Source organism: Macaca fascicularis, chromosome 4 (assembly GCF_037993035.2).
Source record: "Macaca fascicularis isolate 582-1 chromosome 4, T2T-MFA8v1.1".
Classification (NCBI taxonomy): domain Eukaryota; kingdom Metazoa; phylum Chordata; class Mammalia; order Primates; family Cercopithecidae; genus Macaca; species Macaca fascicularis.
Window position 1 is genome coordinate 755,314 of NC_088378.1, and position 18,084 is coordinate 773,397.

The 18,084-nt window shown below is 56.0% G+C and overlaps 1 protein-coding gene across 1 annotated transcript; it reads left to right on the forward strand.

Annotated features, from left to right (window-relative positions):
- Nucleotides 1-8,716: 8,716 nt before the first annotated feature.
- On the forward strand, nucleotides 8,717-18,023 carry DLL1 (delta like canonical Notch ligand 1). Its single transcript, XM_045391782.2, has 12 exons — nucleotides 8,717-9,017; nucleotides 9,188-10,124; nucleotides 10,402-10,698; nucleotides 11,422-11,482; nucleotides 11,716-11,973; nucleotides 13,920-13,980; nucleotides 14,520-14,650; nucleotides 14,796-14,965; nucleotides 15,084-15,300; nucleotides 16,199-16,997; nucleotides 17,123-17,240; nucleotides 17,350-18,023. The coding sequence occupies exons 2-12, from the start codon at nucleotides 10,071-10,073 to the stop codon at nucleotides 17,353-17,355; spliced, it is 2,172 nt and encodes a 723-aa protein (XP_045247717.1). The 5' UTR covers nucleotides 8,717-9,017; nucleotides 9,188-10,070; the 3' UTR covers nucleotides 17,356-18,023.
- The last annotated feature ends 61 nt before the right edge of the window (nucleotides 18,024-18,084 follow it).

Here is an 18,084-nt window from a genome sequence, read left to right on the forward strand (position 1 = left end):
CCTTCTGCCATGATTGTAAGGTTTCCTGAGGCCTCCCCAGCCATGCTGACCTGTGAGTAAATTAAACCTCTTTCCTTTATAATTACCCAGTCTCAAGTATGTTTTTATTAGCAGCATGAGGACAGACTAATCCAGTTAACAATTGACCATCCAAAAATTAGGAAAGACAAAAAGCCAAAACCATGAAAACATACTGATTTCTACATGGGCAATGCACATTAAATGCTGCTGAAGTGTTTTATTGCTGATAAAAGGTATCATATAGAAAGACAATGTTCCTCTTCTTCTAATGATCATTGTAATGGTGAAGATGTCTGGTACTGCTGCAGACATGCAGTCGAGAAATGGAGTGACCGACAGGCATGGATGGCAGAGCAGAAAGACAAGAGCACTTGGGCCTTGACATGGCAGAGCCACTACATCAACCGGCACTCAAACCACCTTCTTTCCTGATTATAAGAGAGAGTATCTTCTTTATACATAGTCAGATAGTCAATCAGGATGTTCTGTTACAACCAAAAGTGTCCTGTTCTAGCTTCCATCTGATAAGGAATAATTCCTACAGAACTGCTCCTCCCACTTTAAACAACTAGAAAACTGGACAAAAATACAAAATTACTATTTTCAGACAACAGATAACAGGAAGGAAAGGATGGAGAATCTTGAAAGGAGGAAAACAAATGAAGTGAGCCCAGTGGTTGCCCCATCTCTACCTAGAGCCCAGAAAAATCAATGAAACAAAAGACTGGTTCTTTGATAAGATCGATACAACTGATAAGCCTATAATACTCTGATCATAGTCTCTCAAGAAGAGAGAAGACACAGATTGTGCATCCCAGCAATGGAAGACAGTATCACTACAGAAACCACCTGCAGTTAAGGAATAAAAGAACATTTGAACAACTTTAGATAAGAAATTCCTTGAACCATGCAAATCACCAAACCTGACCAAAGAAGTAGAAATGATGAGTAAACCTATATTTAAAAAGTTGAATTAAGTAAACAAAACAACAACAACAATAAAAAAATCCTTCCCACAGAGAAAAGGCCAGGTGCTGACAGCCTCACTGGTGACTTCTATCAAACTTTTAAGGAAGAAATAGCAATCCTACACAAACTTTCAGAAAATGGAAAAGCAAGAAAGTCTTCCCCAACTCATTCTATAATTCACCTGGTGGCAGAGACAGGTCCAGTTCCACTTTGGGTCCTCAGCCCCTGTGGTGAGTCAGGAGTGAACAAGCCAGTGAGGAAATGAAGTGGTCTTCTACTTCCTGCATGTCTTGCCCTAGCCCATGAGCTCTAAGTCAGTGTGGGTTCCCCTCTGCCTGCAGAGTGGTTGGCTCCTTAGTGCCCAGATGCCTGAGCTCTAGCCACTGAGAAATGAGTGACAGCTGGCAGGTGGTGTTACTTTCTAACACAATCAGTGCCTGGGAGCTTCACAACCTGCAAGCAGCTTCACATCTTGCCTCAATCAGTTTATTAACAGGAATAGGAACAGTCTCAACTAGCAGAAAAGCAAATCATAGTTCGTGATCTTTCCTAAAAAAAATTCAGACTCACCAACTAGGCTCCTACTGATCCCCCAACGAATAGATTTTGAAGGCATTGTATGATCATGAGTTATTAGTGATGACGACTGACAAATATGCCACCCCAGTTCCCCATTTTCCTAAAAGGAACAAAAAAAAAAAAGAGAAAGAAAAGAAAATATTGTATCTTGAAAACAAACCTTGATGGTGATCCAGGACTATCCCTGTTCTGTTTCCTCATTGGAAGTGGTGGAGTGAGGGAATAGGAATTACAATAAGAATGAAGGAAACTGTTGAAAGCAAGGAATGCAACGATGGAAACTAACATTCTGAGATTAGGAAATATGTTGATTTAAAAGTGAAAAAATACTTGCCTAAATTTTGTTCCTTCTTTTTTTTTTTACCCTCTGATACTTGGATACTTGGGCTGTTTATTGGGGTCCCTTTCTCTCCAGCCCATTTATTGGAGCAGGGCTTTGCAAAGCCGGTCTCCTAGCAGCCGAATGCAGAAGGCCCATTCATATTACAATGGAAGGAAAGGAAAGAAAGAGCTTGGTTTGTTTAAACTGCCTCTGTCTTCATTCACAGCCTGATGTCCGTGTGCATTGTGAGTCCACAATGGCACTAAAGGACTCATTGTGGCCGAAAACAAATCAAAATAAAATAAGGGATGCTAAGATAAAAGAGTCATGCAACAAAATTGCTTAAAAAATCTAAGTCTTGCATCTGAGATTTACGTTACCTTTTGGCTGTGTGGCCTGTTGACCGGTATTTATAACAACCGCTAGAGTTTAATAAACAAAAAGATAAATGGGAACTTCATGTACATTTTTAAAGGCCTTACACAGAAGGGGTGGGTGTGCTGGGTTGCTTTGGAAGCTGTTTAATAATTATTGTTCTTTGTTTGCACAACATTTGGGGAGCCACACTCCGCACTTTGTGTTTATTTTCTGTCTGATAAACATGCCCTCCCTATGCCCATGTGGGCCAACAGCTCCCCAGCACGGTCCCCAACCTCCACCCTGCCTGAACCAACATTAGAGGTTGCAATAACCCACGCCCAGTGCAGCAGGCAACAGGTGGAAAGTTGAATAACTTCACACGTTTTTCGGGGAGGAGGGGGCGGGGTGGGCGGGAGGGAAGGCTTTGGGAGCCGATTTAAGGATTAGATCAGATGTTATTGCTAGTGAAAAATTAAACAGCCCGGTGCTCTGGGGAGTACAGATTAATATATTTAGTGACTCTGTGCACACAAAGGCCGCTCATTGTGGCGACGTCTGAATGCCTGTGAATGGGATGGAACGCACGCAGCCGGTCACCGCAGGTGCCCACATCTGTTCTCCCCGGCAGATGCTCACAGAAAGGGAGGCGGGGGGCGGCGGGGAAGGACGTCGCGTTCGAAAGCTTCCACGGCCGCGCTCCCCGGGGCTCCTCCGGAGCAGCCTGGGGGAACGCGGGGTTCCGCGGGGACATGCGTGAAAGGGCGTGGAGGAAACCCTGAGCCACACGCGCCCAAGGCCAACCAACCCTTCACCCGGACCGGCCCAGGGGCCACCCCAGAGGCTGTGTCAGGCCCTGCGGGCGCGCGCCACGTTTCTGAGGTTATTGTTTGCGAGCCTCTGAGCGCTGGGCCTTGAAGCCCCCGCGTTCCCCCGCTCCCGGCGAGCGGAGCCCAGCGTGGGTGATTGACAGGCCGCCCTGGGAACCAGGAGCGACAGGTGCCGCGACCTCCCTGGGGTGGGCACGGCCCTTCCGCCCATCGCCCCTCTCAGCGCCTTTTCTTCCCCATTCACTGTTTTACAAAGTCACAGGCTGCGATTTCCAGGTGCGACGCCTCGACCTCCCGGAAGGAGCCGGAAAGGATCCGCAGCGCGGAGGCGGAGGGTGGCGGCCGCAGGGGGCCCGCCCGGAGGGGCCTGGGCCGGAGACGCCCACCCCGCGCGGGCTCCTGCAGCACCTCCTGGCGTCGGGATCCGGGGTCTCGGCGGGCCGCGCTCCTCCGGGAGCGCGCGGTTTCCGCCAAGAGCGCACAAAGGGCGCGCCCCGGCCCCGCCCGCCGACCCCGGGCCCGCAGGGCTCGGCGGTGTGCGCAGTCGCCTCGCACGGCCCGGGGCCGGGCCGGCTGCACCCGGTGAGGTGGGAATGCGGGCACGAGTCCCGCACGAGGCGGCGGCCAGGCGCGAGGCTGCGTGGGGCAGTCACGACGGCGACTGGGGGCCACCAGGAGGGCCCTGGCTCCGCCCTCGCAGTGACCCGGGGATGACCCGCCGCACGTCCTGGCCGCCTGTGCCCTTGCGCTTCGGGCCCGCACTGGTGCCCCTCCTAATGCTGCCCGGCGCCGCCACCACCTCCAGGAAGCCCTCCGGTGGGCCCACTCCCCGTCGCGGGTCTCAGCGTCCGGCAGTCATCGCACTGAAAACAGCCCTTCCCTGGGCCACGCGGCCTCCACCTAACCCCCCACCCCCGGCCCCCCAGGCCCGGGTCCCGGCGCGTTCAGTCGGCACAAAGTTCGGAGGGGCAGCTCCGGCGTTCGCACGGGGCGGGCCCAGAGCAGCTGCCGCGGTAATCTGATCCCGGGACAAAGGCGTGCCCGCCGGTGCTCCGGCCACAGGTAAACACGCGCTTTGTCATGGAGATGGAGCGCGGGACAGCCCCGGCAGATGATCCGCGGGTTCCAGGGGAAGGAACCGCGGCGCAGAGGGGGGGGGGCGGGGGCCGGCGGCCGAGCCGTCATCTGCGCTGGGGCCGCCAGCTGAGCCACGCGACCCGCCCGTTCTCATGCAAATCAGCACATGCCTCCGCTGCTCGCCGCGGGCCTGGCCTCGGCCCCGGGCTCCACGCACGCGAGAGGTGGGCGTCTCGCAGGCCCGTGGCGCGGTTCGGACTCCCCCCACAGCAAAACGACCGCCCGACACGAACCAGGTGGGGTCAGAGCCCGCCTTCCTGTTCTCTGCACGGCCGCGGATCCTGAGAAAGGAAAAGGGTGTGTGGCTCCGGGACCCCGCCGCACAGGGGAAGTCACTCGCTGGGTCTCCAGCGGCGCAGCCTGCGGCCAGCGGGGCGGCTTAGGAGCCTCTGCGGGGCTGATTCCTTCGTCCCCGGCTGCTGTTCTCGTGCCCCCACCGTGGCCCACCCCCGCGCAGAGCTGCCCGCGCCAGGGGTCGCGCTCCTGCCCGCTTTGGAAGCGCCGCTGCCTGGGGGCCGCTCGCCTTGTGTGCACGCGGGCGGCGCTCACCTCCTTCCTGCCCGCGCCAGCGCTGGGGGAGCCTCGAAGTCCAAACATAAACCAGATCGACGCCCCCTCCCTTTTCCAGGCTGTGACGAACGATGGCTTCGTGGGCTTGTAAGTCCACGCACGCGGCAACCGAGTGTCCACACATCTGTGCACACACTTGGGTGGGCGTGGCTGGGCAGGGGACACGGCCCAGTGAGTGTGTGTGTGGGGGGTAAAGTTCTATGTTCACGTGTCCAAAGACAGCCTTAAGAAGTAAGCAGCAAGGACGTATCCACGATAGCTCCACTACGCAGAGGCTTCGCCTACGGACGCTTCTGAGAGCTTCCCTTGTGGCAGCAAGCGGGTCCGTTCCTCCGCTACGTTAACTGCTTTCAGATTCCAAAACTGACTGATGGAGAATGGGCAGAGGGTGGTTGGTGCAGATGTGATACCAATACTAATTAATAAGCATGGTCTACGTCCCCTTCTTCTTCTTTATTTCAAGTAAGCTGGCATGTTTGATCAACACCAGATTTGCTGCCTGGAAGTTTTTTATCTTGTTGTTCTGAACAAGGACCCTAATTCTTCTTAGGAATAAGAGAACCTCTCTGTTGGGTATACAGTATTCAGTTGGTCTGAGAAAACACAAACCCCACTCAAGTCTCCAGACTTGTTTACACAGAAACTGAACCTGTGGCTGGCCTAGAGTCTGAGCCTATTCTGGGCATTGTTTATTGCAATCTGCCCAGGCCCTCCTGCCCCCACCACAGTCACCACCACACACAAACCTGGAGAATGGAACCTTTCTTTGGAAAGGGCGGTTGGAATAGGATTGGGTGACCATGGTATTAGGTCATGCACACACTGCTGAGGATGGCCACATTGGAATTTGATAAGATGATGGCCATAAGCTTTTATTCCCAGGTGGCCTAATAAAATGGTGGGGAGATAATCAGTGTCTCCAGCAAACAGAGAACTCCACGTGGTTGCTGTGGCTGCAGCTCTGATCATTATACAGCCTAAGCTTACCCTGGACACTGGAGTTACTCAGCCTGTGGGTTATGCTGCCCAGAAAACAAAACAAAAAACACCACCACCAGGCAGCAAATTCCTCCTTGCATTTCTGTGTCTGATGTATTGGGTGCCTTCTAAGCCCTAATGAGCCTCACTTTGTACAGTAAATTTGCTGAGACATAAAAAAGTATTTAAAAGAAAGTTTCCTGTTTTTTTTTTCCTAATGAGCAAGGTGAGGATTTATAGTGTGGGGAGGAGGGACTCTGGCAGCCAGGGCCAACACTGAGGCAAGCCTATTTAACATACCCTGGCTTAAGCGCCCTCATGCATTTGTGGGGTTCAGAGTGCTTAGTTGTGGGAGTATAGAGACATGCAGTTAGGGAGTGAAAAAACGCCATTTGGTTCGGAGCAGATGGCTGGCTAGGGGGCTGATGGCGTCTAAAGGCGTGTCGTCCCCTCCAGCTCGAATCCCTAAGGGCTCCCCTTGTCTTCCCAATCAATGAAAATTAAAGTGCAAAGAAAGGATGAATAGTTGGACCTCGAGTCTCTCCTTTGTTCATCCCAGCTACTGGTGCGCAGGAGTTAAACTACAACAGGCTCCTATAGAAACGCTGAAGTTAAACAGTCTCCCCGTTAGCACAGCTTTTGAAAGAGAGAGGGAGAGAGGAACAAACTTGGGGGTGGGAAGAGAGAAATGGGGGAGAGGAAGAAGGAGAAGAAGGAGGAGAAGGAAGAAGAGGAAGGAGGTGGAGAAGGAGAAAGAGGAGGAGGAGGAAAAAGAGAAAGGAGAAGAACAAGAGGAGGAGGAAGGAGAGGGAGAAGAAGAAAAGAGCTTTCTGCTTGATTTCCCCAATACAGAATCGCGTGGCATAAATTAAGTTGGAAAAGAATGAACGCTTTGGGCAGGATTCTGATGGATTTTACGATGCCTTTCAGTTCCGCTTTGCCGCCGTAATCGAGAAATCTGTGCCATGTCAATTTAACAAATACTTGATACTGAGGGGGGTTTGTTAAAGATTTGGGGCAAGTCTTTTTTCCCCCAAGGTTTAAGCCCTTGCGCGTGGAACTTTTTATTTCCAGTTTTCTAAACAGGCATTCAAATGAGCCTGTTTTCCACTTCCATTTTCTAATTAAAAGGTTCCTGATATTTCATTTCTTACTGAAATCTACGCTCAGTCTTACAGGCAGAGGATTCTGGATTCTGACCTCGAATTCTTTTCTTTTACATTTCTTCTGCTCCCGAAACGCTCTCACCTACCCCCACCCCCACCTCCACCCCCCAGCACAGGGAACAGCTCCTGTGCCTTAGGGAAGCAGAATGCTCAGAAGTCAGCTTTTGGAGGAAACATCAACCTAGAGAAAAAAGGATCCTGACACTAGGTGGCAAGATTAAATTAGGATTTGAGCTGGCCCCTCCCTGTGGTGACAGCAAGTCCCTCTAGAGCCCAAAAAGGACACCATCATGGAGGTGGCAGCATCTTCTGAAGACTCCATTTGCTCTGAACCAAACAGTAGGGGGTTCACGGTGAGGTCCCAGCCTGGCTTTCTCACCTGGCACTAACCATCATATGCTTGTTTCTGCTGGTTAACTCTTCGCTATTCCAGGAGGCAACAGTGGAAAACCTGAAGTGGACATCTCTGTTGATCCTAAAACTTTACAGGTATTTGGGAAACAAGGTAGCAGGAGACAGGCTGGGTCACCTGAAGAGGAGTAGCAGTTCCAGCTGTGCGACAGCCAGAGGGCCTGCCCTGGACGACTTTACCAGGTGACCTTCAGATGTCTGGCTGCAGTGGTTGTCCTTGGTGTTCGAAGACTTTCCCTCTGCTTAGACACTTTGTGATCAAGACATCTGCCGGGATGAAAGTCACATTCTGCCTCGACAGTGCCCTATTCTCACCAATAAGGCAGTTGTAACACACCTACAGAGGACACTGTGGCCATTCTGCTTCCTTGGGGCTGAGCTACAATCAAAGGGGGCACTCCAAGAGTCACCTGGAACCCTACGGTTTGAAGCTACGGAGGTGTTGGGGGTGGTCAGGGAGCCGCTGGCGGGGATGGTAAAGAGAGGAAGTGCAAAGCTAGGTGCCACAGTCAGAGTCTCTGCCCCAACTTACTTCTCCATCGTGCCTAGGAGGGCAATTTAGATAATTCATTGTGTGATACGTGTGTTCTCGACCCTCCCAATAAACTCATTTCCCTTTAAAAAATGAAAACAAAAGTTCTAGTGTCTGATGGACGTGTAAAAACCTAATAAGGTGACGGTTGTGTAAAGGTTGTGGGTTGGGGGCCTGGGCTGGATGGGGCTTTAGAACATGTGCCGGACATTGTTGCAGAGGCCGCGGCGCGCGCGGAGGGGAGCTCTTTCTCTCCGCATTGTGCGGGGAGCAGGTGCTCTCTGCATTACCATACAGCTGAGCGCACAAAGAGCCACTGATTCAGCCTCGCACAATAACAGGCTGCCTTAATGACAGCCACGCGAACGACACACACCAAACTCACTTCTTACCAGGCGGAGGGAGGCCGAGGGGGATACCCGGGAGAGAAGGGCCGAGACCCGGGGAAGGTGGCGGCGGCCGAGGATCCTGTGGGGGAGGGCGCGTGTCTATGGGGGGAGTTGAAGGCCAGGTTCTCCTGGCTCCGGGGGATGTGTTGCCCAGCCCCCGGGCCCCCACTCCCAGTGGCCGCGGACCACGAGAGGGCACCGAAGGCGCGGGGATGCCGGTGTCCCGGGGGCGTCCTGGCCCCGCCCGCGCGTCAGTTCTGCACTCCCCCAGGCTCAGTCGCCATCCTGGGCCAGGAGATGTCCCCGCGTCGGACCTCCCCAAACTTCCCGAAACTGCCGCTTCGCTCTAGAAGCCCTCGGTCCACCGCTCCGCCCGCCCCTTTCCTACGATGCTCCCCGAGTCGCCACCCCCGCCTCCGCCCCCGAGAGACTCCTCCTTAGGAAGCGCCTGCCCCGAAGAAGGGGCGGCCCCCCGAGAGCTCGGGCCTGGAACTTCATCCTCCTGCTCGCAGCCGCCCTCCCCAGGCCCCCGGGACGCTGTCGGCGCGAGGAGACCCCTCGGCGGGCGCCGCGGCCCGGAGTTTCGGAGGCTGCGTCCCGCTGCTCAAGTGGGGCCCGCAGCGCCGCCCCCCGCGTGTGGCCGAGGGTCTCTGGGCGTCTGCGGCCCGGGAGGGCGTGCGGAGGGGACGGGGCGGCGGCACCAGCTCCAGAAGCAGGGGGATTCTTGCGGTGAACATTTTGCAGGAATGTAAATGAGTGCGTTTTGTGTGGTGAGGGAGGAAGGGGGAGCTGGGGGCGGGGGCAGGGGAGGATTGGGGGGGCGGGGAAGGGTGGGGGCGGGGAGGAGGGTTGCACATTTTACAGCTCACTGACCATTTGGCGATCCATTGAGAGGAGGGTTTGGAAAAGTGGCTCCTTTGTGACAGCTCTCGCCAGATTGGGGGGCTGCTGATTTGCATCTCATTAGCCATGCGGGCGGCCGGCGGAATATAAGTGCGGCAGGCGCCGGCGAGGGCCAGATCCTCTGCGCGCACCCGCGGAGACCCGACCCGGCCGAGGGCAGAGCGCAGGGGAACCCGGGCAGCCGCGACGCAGATCCTCCTCCCACGGCCCGGCCCCTCCGGTCCTGCGCGTGTGTACTGGATGGCATTGGCTGGATTCATCGGAAAGACGCGGATCTTTGCTGTGACACCGGAGATCAGAGCCCGGAGTGCTCCCGGAACGACCGCCGCCGCCGCCGAGTGACACCGGGCCGCGATCCGCAGGGGCCGCCGCGCACACCCGCCGCGGCCGACCGTCCCCTCCGCGCTCGCCGCTGGCCCCGGATTATCGCCTCGCCCGTGGGATTTCCAGACCGCGGCTTTCTAATCGGCTCGGGAGGAAGCTCTGCAGCTCTCTTGGGAATTAAGCTCAATATCTGGACTCTCTCTCTTTCTCTCTCTCCCCCTCCCTCTCCTGCGAAGAAGCTTAAGACAAAACCAGGAAGCCAGCGACCCTCACCTCCTCGGGGACTGGGAGGAAGGAGGAAAACGAAAGTCGCCGCCGCCGCGCTGTCCCCCGAGAGCCGCCTTTCCTCGGGCATCCCTGGGGCTGCGGCGGGACCTCGCAGGGCGGATATAAAGAACCGCGGCCTCGGGAAGAGGCGGAGACCGGCTTTTAAAGAAAGAAGTCCTGGGTCCTCCGGTCTGGGGCGAGGCGAGGGAGCTTTTCTGCCCACGCTCCCCGGGGCCCATCGATCCCCCGCGCGTCCGCCGCTGTTCTAAGGAGAGAAGAGGCGGCCCCGCAGGCTCGCGCGTGGGGCGAAGCAGCATGGGCGGTCGGTGCGCGCTGGCCCTGGCGGTGCTCTCGGCCTTGCTGTGTCAGGTAAGCGGGCAGGTGGGGGCGCCGCAGCCCTACGGGGTCGCACGGGGGGCCGGGGCGCGGGGCAGGAGCGCGCGGGGAGGGGCGGACAGCGACACGGGCCGCGCCAGTCACGGCCCGAAAGGTGAATCCCGGGGACGAGGACCCCAGCGCCGGCCGTGCCGCGACCGCGCTCGGCCCCTGAGCCCCCCCAGGCTCCCCGCGCACCCCTCACGCAGGGCCCACGCCCCCTCGCCCGGGCGGGTCCCGCGCCCTCACGCCCCCGCCCTCCCGCGCGCAGGTCTGGAGCTCAGGGGTGTTTGAGCTGAAGCTGCAGGAGTTCGTCAACAAGAAGGGGCTGCTGGGGAACCGCAACTGCTGCCGCGGGGGCGCGGGGCCCCCGCCGTGCGCCTGCCGGACCTTCTTCCGCGTGTGCCTCAAGCACTACCAGGCCAGCGTGTCCCCCGAGCCGCCCTGTACCTACGGCAGCACCGTCACCCCCGTGCTGGGCGTCGACTCCTTCAGCCTGCCCGACGGCGCGGGCGCCGACCCCGCGTTCAGCAACCCCATCCGCTTCCCCTTCGGCTTCACCTGGCCGGTGAGTGCCGCACCTGCGGGCGCCGGGCCGGGCCTGAAGCGGGGCGGGCGGAAGGACGCGCTGAGATTCCGCTTCTGGCGCTGGGTGGCGGGACCTCGGGGACCCCGCGAGGCGCAGGTGGGCGCTGCGATCTGCCTGGCGGCGGCCCCAGGGCTCTGGCCCAGCAGCACAGAGACCTCGCCCCGGGGCCCCGCGGGCTGCAGGAGGGGACCGCGCTGGGGCGAAGAGGAGAGGCCGAGTGCGCCCGGGAGGTTTCCGTATCCGGCCTCTGTGCCAGGCCCCCAGTCAGAGGCGCCCCTTCACGTGGGAAGGTTCTGGTTTCCCGACTCCTAGACGCGTTGGTGGCGCAATTACCCGCGGAGCGAGACCGCTCCCACCTGGAACGTGCCCATCCCCCGAGAAAAATGACAACGGCCCTCGGGCCTCTTCCACCCTATCCTCCCTGCATTCTCTCTCTCTCTAATTAAAAAAAACAACGTAATATCCTGTAGTATAGGCTGAAAACACACGTCAGGAAACCACTCTTTAAAAAGTTCTTCCATTTCCTTAGGGAAGGTGAGAGCAGGCAGGAGATGCGTGGAGACCCTCTCCAGACACGCTGCCCCAGACCTGCAGCCTTCAGGCCTCTGTTGCTGACCTGGTTGTTATGAATGACTTTGCTTTTTGCCTTTTTCTTTTCGTTACATTTCTGGGTTGTCTTACGTCCTCTACCCTCTCTCCCAGGGCACCTTCTCTCTGATTATTGAAGCTCTCCACACAGATTCTCCTGATGACCTCGCAACAGGTAAAAACAAAACCCAAACCCCAAAACTGCTTCCCCCAGTTAATAGCATTGGACTTTGCCCACCCATCCCGCAACCAAACCCAGACAGCTTTCATTCTGCACGAGCCCCAGAAAGTTCAGGGTGGTGCGACTTGGGCCTCCTTCCTGTAATGAATGTCTCGGTCCACCCCCCGCTCTGTCCCCAGTCTCAAGGTTCTCGGTCAGAACCAACCAGGAACATCTTCTCCCCACAGAAAACCCAGAAAGACTCATCAGCCGCCTGGCCACCCAGAGGCACCTGACCGTGGGCGAGGAGTGGTCCCAGGACCTGCACAGCAGCGGCCGCACGGATCTCAAGTACTCCTACCGCTTCGTGTGTGACGAACACTACTATGGAGAGGGTTGCTCTGTTTTCTGCCGCCCCCGGGACGATGCCTTCGGCCACTTCACCTGTGGGGAGCGTGGGGAGAAAGTGTGCAACCCTGGCTGGAAAGGGCCCTACTGCACAGAGCGTGAGTCTCTGGGAAGGCACCGCCGGCTCAGTCGTCCACCAACACGGACCGCGGGCAGGGATGAGGCTTCCTGAGCCTGGGGGAGCTTGGGACTGTAGAGATGTTCTGGTGGGGAAACTGAGGCCCAGAGGACAGAAGTGGATTGCTATAAGTCACAGCTCGCGAGTCTGGGAGTTGGGGTCAATGCAGACATTTTAACATCCAAGACTGTGTTTATCCACTATCGGAACTGCCTTTCTTAATCAGGGAGGCTTTTAGAGACAGGGCCAGGGGTCAGGAAGTAAAGCCAGTGCTACCCTCAGGGTGTGTGTATTAGAGAGGGAGAGGAGGAAGGAAGGGAGGAACACAGAGAGAGCTTGTGTGTCAGGGGCACGCTTTCAACCAGAGTTCCCTGTGCTGTGACAGCATCACACTGGGAAACGTTCCATTTTCTCTCTGGAGCTGGTGTGCTTGACCTCTCTGGAGCAAACGCCTTTCCGGATACTCCCTGTGATGCGCACTGTCTATGCTGGCCAGAGGGCAGGCTTTCGCCCCTGTGGGCTGCTGAGGCTGGGTCTCCAAGGCCTGTGTGGGCGAGGGGTGCACAGCCCCATCTGGCTTGAATGCTCAGGCAGCGCCTTGTCTGGAAAAGCAATGTCTTCCCAATAGTGACGGTGGTTCTGCCTGCCTGATTATTAGGTATTGATATGTCAATTTAATGGCAGGTAGGTGACTAGGGCAGGGTGGGGGCCATGCTGGCTCCTGGTTCTGGTTCACGGGGACCTCAAGAGCCCTCTCTCCAGCTTCCTGAGGCCTCATCTGCACGCATGGCCGTCCCAGCCCATTGGTATGGGATTTCCCTACAGCTGGGGATTGGGTCGGACCTGGAGCTGCCCAGAAACTCCAGGGAACTGTCATTCTCCTTGCTTGGAACTGGACAACCTTGGAGAGGCACTCTGTGAGGCCCAGAACCTCTGGCAGGAGCTGGGTAGTGCCTGGGGTTGAGGGTGGGTCTTCCCATTCACTGAGTGCCTTAATGTCCTCGTTACTTAGCTTCCCAAATTCCCTCTAGAACTCACTGAGTTCCTTCTAAGCTCTGCCTTGGCCTGAACTGCTTCTGGTTTTTTTTTTTTTTTTTTAACAAAACAAAATAAAACTTGTGGAGCTGCTTGTTAATGAGTTTCATAACCAGGCAGCAAGAGCCAGCTCCAAGCCTCAAGCCCACTGTCCACCCCCTGCCCTGTGGGAGCCTCTGGCCAGTCTGCTGCCTCCCACCCTGCCTCCCTGCCTCTTCTTCACCACAGGGTAGCCAGAAACTTAGACTTTTTTCTTCAAACACTGAAGTCTCTCCCCGCCCCCAGCTCGCGCGTGCCGTAGATTAGATCTCTCCGGGGATAGGCGCAGGGACACCCGCCGGCTCCCATTGGCAGAAGGGGTGTGTGTGTGTGTGTGTGTGTGTGTACACGCGAGGGGTGTGTGTGAGGAGGTGGGGCCGGGGACGCGGGGGAGGCCGGCATTGTTGCGCTGGGGCAGCTGCCGTAGAGGACAGACAATGGAGCAGCTGTCCTGCCCTGGCACCCTGCATACCAGCTGTCCACTCTTATCTGCACACACACTTTCTGGGATATTAAGAGGTGGAGCTTTGTGCATAGAATTGGGAAGTGGGGGAGGAGGAGGGGGAAGACTTCTGACCCTCTCTTAGAAGAAAAGGGGATAGGGTGGGGGTGGGGGCTTCCGAGAGCCCTTTTGTCCTTGAGCCACTGTGTTAAGAAGAATGCTCATCCCCAGGGCTGAGTCAAGTCCCAGGCTACTAGGCAGGGGGGGTCAGTCCTCCACAACCTGGGGAGATTAACTCAGCTGGGATTTGCTGACTGAAGCCGGCAACTTGTGTCCCGGCCCCAAGGGCAGCAGCCCTGTTGGGAGGTTACTTGGCGTGGGGCTTGACCCTGTTTTTCCTTTGCTTATAGCGATCTGCCTGCCGGGATGTGATGAGCAGCATGGATTTTGTGACAAGCCAGGGGAATGCAAGTAAGTCTGCACAAGGTGGTGTTTTGTTGTGTTGCCTTTTCTTGTTATCCTTTCACACCTGGTATATTTGTAAAAACAGCCCTATAGGTGATCATTCGAAAAACTCCGGTAAGATTGATTGAGCAGGGGGCTGTTTTCTCGTGTTTCTACTTAATAAATGTTTGGCAGCATGTGAGGTCATGGAGTTGTCATTCATTTACGCCCCTTCATGGCTATGAGAATTTACAGAGAGTAGTTTAAAAAGAGTTGGCCCAGGAAACGACAGTATTGTTCAATGGTTCTCAAATGTTGCCTCATCCCAGAATCACTCAGGGAGTGATTTTTGAGATGCTGACACTGGGGCTGCCCTAATACCCACGAAGCCAGAACCTCTGGTGGGGCCCAGGCCAGGCCACAGTTCCCAAGGTGACCCAGTGTTCTGCTGACCTGGAGAACCAGAGGCTCACTGGTGCTGCGGGAGGATGGTTTCTAGGGTGAGGATGTCCACTGCAAAGCCAGCAACAGTCAGCCTCTATCTGAGTCTTCTGCTTTTCTCCAAGGTGCAGAGTGGGCTGGCAGGGCCGGTACTGTGACGAGTGCATCCGCTATCCAGGCTGTCTCCATGGCACCTGCCAGCAGCCCTGGCAGTGCAACTGCCAGGAAGGCTGGGGGGGCCTTTTCTGCAACCAGGGTAAGCCTTCTCTCCCTGAGGCAGCCTGCTCCCTCCAGAGCAGCCCTGGACTTCCCTGGCTGTTTGGTCACTGGAAAAATAAAGTCTTCCTGCATTTGACGTCGAGCTTCCTATCTCCTACTTTTCCTGTCCCCACCCCTCACAGACCTGAACTACTGCACACACCATAAGCCCTGCAAGAATGGGGCCACCTGCACCAACACGGGCCAGGGGAGCTACACTTGCTCCTGCCGGCCTGGGTACACAGGTGCCACCTGCGAGCTGGGGATCGACGAGTGTGACCCCAGCCCTTGCAAGAATGGAGGGAGCTGCACGGTGAGTTGGAGGCTCCGTGGCATCTAACCCCGAAGTTGGGGTGCCCTGGTGTTGAATGGAGTGTGTGGGCTCCTTGGAGCAACTTTGGAAAGCCTTTTCTGACCTCTCCATCATGTAGGATCTCGAGAACAGCTATTCCTGTACCTGCCCACCTGGCTTCTATGGCAAAATCTGTGAATTGAGTGCTATGACCTGTGCGGATGGCCCTTGCTTTAACGGGGGCCGGTGCTCAGACAGCCCCGATGGAGGGTACAGCTGCCGCTGCCCTGTGGGCTACTCTGGCTTCAACTGTGAGAAGAAAATTGACTACTGCAGTTCTTCACCCTGTTCTAATGGTAAGGGGGCAGCTGGCGATTGCTCAGAGACTTGGGCGACTGGTCAATACTGAGATGGCATTAAAACGAGCATTTGTGAGTGACCTCCAGTTTAGGAAGCACTTTTATCCAGACCGCCAGGAATTCTCGATGGAAACTCTGAGTCTGGAAAGACCTGGGGAGTGAGAGAGGCTGAGGCATTTATTACGAAGTTCTCTGCGAAAACCTAGACCAAGCAGTGTATGACTTGCTCAGGGCCACGAGGTGCTCAGGGCACCTGAGGCCACCTGCGGTTCAGTAATTGATGCCCACAGGCCCCGGCCACTCCAGCTTCGGAGAGTGGCCCAGCTGTGTGGCCATCCAGCACAATAGTCAGGGGTGTCCCTGAGTGAGGACAGAGAGCCTCCTGCTAGCAGTGAGGGGCTGGCTGCCCAAAGCAGACACACAGCAAGGGGAGCTGGGCCCCAGATCTGCCAGAGCATTCTGGAATGGTCATCCTTTGCCGCCCTCCCTCCCTCCCTCCCTCCCCTGTTGTCAGTGCCTGCTCCTCTCACTCACTGTGTAACCGTGAGCAAGGACACCCTCGTTAAGCCTCAGTTTCCCCATCTGAAACCTGGGTCGAGTGGCACATGCTCTTGTCGGGCTGTTGTGGCGACTAACGCAGTCACTGGGTGGAAGGTTCTGCACGGCGCCTGTCCAGATGCCAGCCACGTGGTTTCTAACTTGTAGAGCTAGACCTGGACACCTCTGATATTTGAGGTCCTAGACCACGTCACCTTGCACTGTTGACTCATTCAGGCCACAGGCTGTCTTTGGTTTGTCTGGTTTCTACAGTGACAGACAGATAGATGCTTCAGAGTGACTTTTTGGTGAACAAACCTACGAGGAGACACGTGACGCTCATGTCCCTGTGTTCCAGGCGCCAAGTGTGTGGACCTCGGTGATGCCTACTTGTGCCGCTGCCAGGCCGGCTTCTCTGGGAGGCACTGTGACAACAACGTGGACGACTGCGCCTCCGCCCCATGCGCCAACGGGGGCACCTGCCGGGATGGTGTGAATGACTTCTCCTGCACCTGCCCGCCCGGCTACACGGGCAGGAACTGCAGTGCCCCTGTCAGCAGGTGCGAGCACGCACCCTGCCACAATGGGGCCACCTGCCATGAGAGGGGCCACCGCTACGTGTGCGAGTGCGCCCGGGGCTACGGGGGTCCCAACTGCCAGTTCCTGCTCCCCGAGCTGCCCCCAGGCCCGGCGGTGGTGGACCTCACTGAGAAGCTAGAGGGCCAGGGCGGGCCATTCCCCTGGGTGGCCGTGTGCGCCGGGGTCGTCCTTGTCCTCATGCTGCTGCTGGGCTGTGCTGCCGTGGTGGTCTGCGTCCGGCTGAGGCTGCAGAAGCGCCGGCCCCCAGCCGACCCTTGCCGGGGGGAGACGGAGACCATGAACAACCTGGCCAACTGCCAGCGTGAGAAGGACATCTCAGTCAGCGTCATCGGGGCCACGCAGATCAAGAACACCAACAAGAAGGCGGACTTCCACGGGGACCACAGTGCCGACAAGAATGGCTTCAAGGCGCGCTACCCCACGGTGGACTATAACCTCGTGCAGGACCTCAAGGGTGACGACGCCACCGTCAGGGACACGCACAGCAAGCGTGACACCAAGTGCCAGCCCCAGGGCTCCTCAGGAGAGGAGAAGGGGACCCCGACCACACTCAGGGGGTACGTGCTGTGGGCAGGGCATCAGGAGGGGGGTACATGGGGGTGTCTTCCTGGAAGCACTGGTCCATTTCTCTTCCCAAATGTTCTCATGCATTCATTGTGGATTTTCTCTATTTTCCTTTTAGTGGAGAAGCATCGGAAAGAAAAAGGCCAGACTCGGGCTGTTCAACTTCAAAAGACACCAAGTACCAGTCGGTGTACGTCATATCTGAGGAGAAGGATGAGTGCGTCATAGCAACTGAGGTCAGTGCAGGCAGCGGCCGCTCGCTCCTCCTCAGCATGGGAGCACCTGAAGCCGGAGCATGGGAATCCGTCTTAGGCTAACTTCCCATTTGTCTTGTGGCCCTTCCAGGTGTAAAATGGAAGTGAGATGGCAAGATTCCTGTTTCTCTTAAAATAAGTAAAATTCCAAGGATATATGCCCCAACGAATGCTGCTGAAGAGGAGGGAGGCCTTGTGGACTGCTGCTGAGAAACTGAGTTCAGACCGAGCAGGTTCTCCTCCTGAGGTCCTCGACGCCTGCCGACAGCCTGCCACGGCCCGGCCGCCTGCGGCTCTGCCTTCCGTGACGTCGCCGTTGCACTATGGACAGTTGCTCTTAAAAGAATATATATTTAAATGGGTGAACTGAATTACGCATAAGAAGCATGCACTGCCTGAAGTGTATATTTTGGATTCTTATGAGCCAGTCTTTTCTTGAATTAGAAACACAAACACTGCCTTTATTGTCCTTTTTGATACGAAAATGTGCTTTTTCTAGATGGAAAAGATGTGTGTTATTTTTTGGATTTGTAAAAATATTTTTCATGATATCTGTAAAGCTTGAGTATTTTGTGATGTTCATTTTTTATAATTTAAATTTTGGTAAATATGTACAAAGGCACTTCGGGTCTATGTGACTATATTTTTTGTATATAAATGTATTTATGGAATATTGTGCAAATGTTATTTGAGTTTTTTACTGTTTTGTTAATGAAGAAATTCCTTTTTAAAATATTTTTCCAAAATAAATTTTATGAATGACAACCAGAAGGCGTAGTTACTTGGCTTTGCCTTAGCGTGGACCTGCGCTCACCTGCGGCCTGAG

Excerpts from the sequence above, each read along its gene's own strand:
- DLL1 (XM_045391782.2), top strand. The coding sequence starts at position 10,071 with ATGGGCGGTCGGTGCGCGCTGGCCCTGGCGGTGCTCTCGGCCTTGCTG. Across the intron at positions 10,125-10,401 it reads TCTCGGCCTTGCTGTGTCAG|GTCTGGAGCTCAGGGGTGTT; the intron begins GTAAGCGGGCAG and ends TCCCGCGCGCAG. Across the intron at positions 14,651-14,795 it reads GGGCCTTTTCTGCAACCAGG|ACCTGAACTACTGCACACAC; the intron begins GTAAGCCTTCTC and ends CACCCCTCACAG.